At 50.5% G+C, this 6,269-nt stretch overlaps 1 protein-coding gene across 2 annotated transcripts; it reads right to left on the minus strand.

Moving 5' to 3' along the window:
- Positions 1-2,689: 2,689 nt before the first annotated feature.
- LOC105311238 (coronin-2A-like) lies at positions 2,690-6,209 on the minus strand. Of its 2 annotated transcripts, XM_023526995.1 has the most exons (5): positions 5,819-6,209; positions 5,364-5,454; positions 4,167-4,441; positions 2,982-3,119; positions 2,690-2,874 (listed from the first exon to the last, which is right to left on the minus strand). In XM_023526995.1, exons 1-4 carry the CDS (start codon positions 5,924-5,926, stop codon positions 2,988-2,990), a joined length of 606 nt encoding a protein of 201 aa, XP_023382763.1. In that variant the 5' UTR covers positions 5,927-6,209; the 3' UTR covers positions 2,690-2,874; positions 2,982-2,987. The 2 variants fall into 2 exon arrangements, with proteins under 2 accessions (XP_023382763.1, XP_011385551.2); XM_011387249.2 differs by having other exon boundaries at positions 2,690-3,119; positions 5,819-6,206.
- Positions 6,210-6,269: the final 60 nt, after the last annotated feature.

Genomic DNA, 6,269 nt, shown 5'->3' on the forward strand with positions numbered 1-6,269 from the left:
GGCCTAAATATCATCTCCTCCAGGAAGCCTTCCTTGATTCTCCTCCCAGAGCAGCCTGCACTTCCCCCATTGTGGCTTTCCCCTTCCCTCCAACCATGACTGAAAACTCTTCATAAGGCAGGGACCAATTCTATTTTACCTGTTTCCCAGCCTGGTTTCTGGAGCAAACAGATATTTAATTAATTGTAGAACAAATCAAAAAAAGGAAAGCTCAGTGTATTAAAATGTCTAGGCAGATGCTGTTTATTATTTTGTTATATTCTTTCCATTGCACAATTCCACATCTATTTATTTTCACTTTTTTTTTTTTTTTAACAAAGGTACAAGGAATTTCAGAAACAACATTAAAATAATCAAACTGTTTCAGGCACGGTTTAAAAAGCATAGATCAATTTCTGACTTCCTGCTTCCCTCTGTGATACAATCTCAAGTTTCGTTCCAGGAAGAATAATTATTATAGCACTAAGGTGGATACACCCCAAAGCTCAACCCCCAGTGCTGTCTTCATTCTCGGAAATTCTTGAGTCAACAGTCGGGGGGCTTCCAGGGCGTGGAGTAAGGACATGAGTGCACATTCTGCTTGCCCTGAGCCAGAGGGCTTGGCCCCGCAAATGAGGGGCAAGTTCCACTTCATCAGTAAAGAACATAAACAAAAACATAATTTTAAAAAATGGCTTAAAAAAATATCTGATAAAAATTACCTACCCCTCTCCCTTGTTGTAAAATAATTTAAATAATATACTCTAGATGTAAAAAAGAAAAAAAAAGAAAGAAACAAAACAAGTTTGTTCATGGATGCCTTCAGCTTATTTCTAAGCATGAGGTCTGGGTTTCTTTGGGGTGGGGAAAACTTGAAAAGGGACAGCTCTGTACCCTCCTTCATGAACATGGGGATAATGATGCCTGCCTGACCCATGTTAGAGTAGGATATATCAGTAAGTGGAAGTGGGAGGGCTTTGTAAACTGAAGTGCTGGCCACAAACGAGGCAGGAAAGGTACCCCATCCATTGGAGCTCTGCTTCCCTGACAATGCCAGGGTTTGTTCTTTGGCAAGCTTGGCGGGCCCCAGTGACTGAGTAAATGGAGGACAAGACAAGGAACTGGGGAGTTTTGCGCATGCCGTAGGACAGGGGGACACAGCCATGGCCAGGGGTGGGGGCAGTCAGGAGCACAGAGCCCCCATCACACTGCAGCTGCAGCCCGGGCACGTGTGGAGGGGTGGGAGTGGGAGGGGGCAGAGACCTGAGGGAGGGCTTGGGACAAGGCTTCCTGATTTTAGGAGTCTCTAGCCACAGAGGACAGGGTTGGAGCCCCAGCTCCTGTCTGGTGTTCCTTGTTTTCAACTTCTCTGTAGATAGATTCAGATGGACTAGCCCAGCGGGTCCACACTTGCACAGTATTACTGAATCACCTGGGAGCTTATAAAAACATAATTTTAAACTCTGAAGATTCAGCTTCGGTAGGCTCTGAGCTTGGACCTGGCCATCTGTATTTCCTGAACACTCCAGGATTCTAACATACAGCCTGGGTTCAAACTTACCAGGCCGGTGGCCTCCTGCAGCCCCCATCCTAGCTCTAGGATTGCCCTTTCCAGTAGGCAAAACCGACTGTCTGCACCTCCTCAGTCAGGAGGATATGTTTAACTTCCAACATTCCCCGTCTCTAGCTGGGCCACTGAATCCCAGAGAAGGGGTCAGAACACAGATTTGCAAAGGAAGGACACAAAAACTCTCGAACCGGAAGGGAACTTCAGAGCAATATGGTCCTACTTCCTTGTCTGGTACAGTCATCCTTCTCCAGAAGCCTTCACTCTCGGGCAGCCAGGGGATTCTGCAGGCACACTGCCAGTGCTAGGGCTCCCTCCCTCCTGTGGGCCTCCTCTGTTACCTTGGGCTGACATCAACCTACATCATCCTGGAGGAGGCAGGCTCTGTGACTGGAGGGCTTTGGTAGCAATCAGTGGTCATGGGCACTACTGGTCGTGGGCACCGCCCTGATGTCTGTGTCCCACATAAGGGAGTGTCTACCCATATGCAGCTGATTCTGGTTGAAGTGAGGATAGGTTTGGCTTCCTATCTGTGTTCTAAAATTGGGCTGAACCTTGACTTCTTTCCCTGAAGTTAAATGCCCTCTGCCCCTTTGACAATGTCTTCTGAGTCTCTGCAGCAAACCCAGATCATCACTCTATATGTAGTTTTCCTCAGGTCAAGGCCAACATTTCTTGTCTCAGATGGTAGACTTCCCCCTTGTTCAGATGGGAAAAATGAGACTGGAAAGGGAACAACTTGCCAGAGGTCACTGTGCAAGTCAAGGGTGCGGCTGAGGCCAGAACCAATGGATTCCTGTTCTGTGGGCCAAGACCTGCATCAGACCAGAAACAGCAGAAAGACAGACCCAGGAGTCTAGGAGCTCAGCCCAGATCTTCCATGAACTCTCTGGGGACCGTCATCACTTGCTTCTCTCTGGGACTCAGTTTCCCCACCTGTAAATGAGGAAGTTGGGCCAATCACTGCTTTTCAAACTTAAAATTTTTTTGAGTAGCAGAATTATGCATTCCGTAGAAGCCATTATATAAAACAAAAAAGAAAAGGAGCTGTCTGGGTGGAATGTGAGAAGCACGGCCCTCCTTAGCTTTCCCCCTATTCTGTGAGCCACTGTTTGAAAATCACAGGCAGGTTCACCTTCCAGCTTTAACTTTCTACAATGTTCTTTTCCTTGGGAATATAGCTCATCGTGGACTCATACAAACAGAATTAAACAGAAGGCAAGGTATCATCTAAACAGAGTCAATTCAGACACCGTTGTTTCGAGAAGGCAAAGAGAAAAACGGCACCGTGTCCCACTGGAATCTTTTCAGCGACTGAGTTTCGTTTTCTGATAAAAAATATAGAAATAGTGGTTGTTCTCCAGGGACTTGTGGTTTGGCTCTGGACCTCCCCATGGAGCCGAGTGGTGTCCCTGAGGGAGGGGAGGGCAGAGACCTTTGCTCAGAACCATTCTGAGCTCATCTTCAAGTTTTTGATCTCCAGTTCCAATTGTTTGGCCTGGACCTCACGCTGGGTCACCAGCTCCCGGAGTCTTCGGATTTCCTCTTGTTGCCGATAGAACATCTGTAGCAGCTGGGGGAGAGAGCACAGAACAGAAGGGAAGGTCACCTGGGTGTCCGGGGATGCGAAGGGGCAGGACACTAGCAGAAAGGATAAAATATTGTCCCTTTTGGACTCAGAAAGATGGAAGTGATTAGATTAATGTGGCCGAGACACACGCAGCCATTGCATACATCTTTTACAAAACCTGGTTTTCTTCTCCTAGTAAGTGAAATTCAAAAACACTTGATATTTCAGATATTTTTTGCCTTCTTAGGTTCCCCCAAGGAATGAAGGATACTTGGCCCGGATGTCTGAAGATTGGAGTTTTCACCACCACTAAACTGTGTGACTTCAGGTAAGTTACTCAGCCTCTCTGGGCTTTAATTTCCTCCTCCAGGAAATGAGGGTCAGAAAACTAACCTCAGCATTGTCACAATTGCTGCTTTGTATAGAATGGTCCTAGGGTTGGGTGCTCCCCCTAAGTAAGGATCTTTGTTATTCCACTGTATGCTCACAATGCCCCTGTAAGGGCGGTAATATTAGTACCCCCATGCTACCACTGTGGAAACTGAAGCTAAGAGACAGACTCGGCCCTGGGGCTGAGGTCCTGCAGTTAGTGCTCAGCAGAGCCAGGATTAGAATCCCTCTGTGAGACGCCAGCCCTTGAGTTTTTAGCCACTGCTTGCTTATTCCCAGGGCTGCTGAGAGAATTCATTCAGATGATATATCAGAGTGCCTACCACAGGACCTGGCACACACAGCAGGCGCTTAACAAATGTTGACTCCGAAAGCACAGAAATCCTAGAGCTGGAAGGGACTTTAACATCTACCAAGTCAAATCCTCTGCGTATTACAGCTGGTTCCCCACCATCTGTATGTAAACCCGCCATCTTGGCATACAGATAGTACCCATTACCTGTTTGTTGCATGAATTAACACAGTGAATTAAGTAGCTCGGCCAGGCCACATAGCTGGTTATTTTTCTAGCCCCTCATTTTCCACGGCCTGTCCTGTCCCCCACCCCACCCCCCCGCCGCCCCGGCCCCAGTGCAGGCCCACTCCCGCCCTCATTCACACCTCATTCTCTGTCTTTGGTGGGGGGCATTCGAAGATGTCAAAGCCATTTGTGAGCCAGGTTTTCTTCTCCTCCAGCTTGTGTTCTGCCGCCCACCTTGGCGCCTTTTCCTCCAGTAGAGAGAATGGCCTCCGACCATCTTTTGCAACCAGCTTTTCTGTCTGGTTGAAGAGCTGGGGCGAGGCAGGGACCACGGGCTTGAGGAGGGGTCTCTCTGGCGGCAGAGGTCGAGGGCTCAGCAGCTCAGAGCCGGGCCTAAGGGACACCAGGACTGGCTCTGGGAGGGAAGCAAAGGGCTACGTCAGGACCGAGAGTGACCATGAGCAGATGGGCATGGGGGCACTGACACACACAGACATACAGATACATGCAAGAGGTGTGGGAGATTTGGCCACATGTAGGCAGGCACAAACCCGCGGACTGGGGCAACCAGAGAGCAAATACCCAGGCATATGATATCTAAGGAGGCTCGGTTTGCAGGAGCAGCATGGTGCACACCCTGGAGCTGCCCCGAACACCTCAAGTTCCTCAAGCGAAGCCTTGCCCTGGCTTTGTAAGGACAGTCCTGCCCACATTGCGTTCTGCCATCTACCAGTTCATGAATTCTGCCAATGGCCCTGGGAAGCAGGGGAGGCAGACATCACTGAGACAGATGAGAAAACTCAGGCTGAGAGAGGGGCGGGACTGTCTAGAGTTATACAATAAAGGTGGGGGGAGGGGAAGGGGAGGGAAATCCCAATCACAGAGGCAGCTGCTGCGGCTGGAATGGGGAGCACATATGGCCCTTGTGTTGACAGTACAGGGAGGGTAAGTCAGGGTAGGTAGAGTGGGCAGAAGGGCCTGGGTGGGGGCTGCTCCCTAGAGGGTCTCTCGGGTCAAAGAGCAATTGTGGATGTGGGGGTGGGCGGATGGGCAAGGGCCTCCACCTGAGACTATCCGGTCACTGCACAGCCCAGAATTTAGTTTTCCATGGAGCAAAATCCTTTGATTTGGAGGGAGTTTTCAGAACCAGTTGGGACAAGTCCCTCCCTTCCTGGACCTGTAAGTGACCATCCCAGCAACTGGGGACTGACGGCCAAGGAGCAGTCCTCTGGGGTTGTGGGAAAATATACTGTCCAAACCCCTCTCAGCTACTTGAGCCATTGGACACTCCATTTCCCTCCCACATTGACCCAAGGCCTCTTTTCTGTCCTCCTCACCTTTATTCATCCCATTGAGCCACTCCCTGGCTGTCAGAGAGGGCTGAGCCCCTGCCGTGGGCGGGTAGATGTCTTCTTGGTAGGATTCTGACTGCAGGAGAAGTCAGGACAGTGAGAGCTGGGGTGGCAGGGGATGCCACTTGGACAGGTTGGGCTCTTAGAGAGCTGGGGATCTAGGCCCTCCTCAACCCCCGTGAGTTGAGGAAACTGAGGCCCAGAGAGCAAAGGAACATGCCCAAGGTCACACAGCAACTCAAGAGCAGAGACCAGACAAGAGTCAGGATTCCGAGCTCCCAGTGACTCCACAACGACCATGAGAAAGACCTTCTTCCCTTACGGTAAGTGGCCATCAGCTTCCCTGTTGCTGCCCCAGGGGCACAGGCTCCAGGCACCAGGCTCTCTCTTCTCCACAAAGGGTTCCCCACCTCCCCTGCAGACCCCACCGCCACCCTTACCCGCCGGGGCACAATCATGGATACGGGTTCGATGAGGCTTTTGGTTGTAATCAGCTTGTAGAAACGGAAGATCTCACAGGAGGACACGTCGAGACCTCTCTTTGGCATAACACCTGCAGGCAGACAGCCAATAAAGGCCAAGCGGTTCCAGCTGAGCTGGGGTCACAGGGACCCAAAGTGAGGAACCAAGCCAGGCTGCACATCTGGATGTGAACACAGACCACCCTCCTCCCATCTTCTTTCCCTCAACAAACAGCTCATGAGTAAACGCCTCTGCAGGGCCGGGCCCTGGGCTGAGGAAACGGGATTGCAATCATCAGGCTCTGTCCCCACCTTCAAGGATTTAAGTGATTTGAGCTCGACTTTTGCAGGGAGCGTGCTCTGCTCCAGGCCTTCCATCGCCATCCCCACAGTTCATGACCCAGATGTTCTTCATAGCACTTGTCCAGCT

The sequence above is a fragment of the Pteropus vampyrus genome, unplaced genomic scaffold, assembly GCF_000151845.1.
Source record: "Pteropus vampyrus isolate Shadow unplaced genomic scaffold, Pvam_2.0 Scaffold1000002430, whole genome shotgun sequence".
Taxonomy (NCBI): Eukaryota; Metazoa; Chordata; class Mammalia; order Chiroptera; family Pteropodidae; genus Pteropus; species Pteropus vampyrus.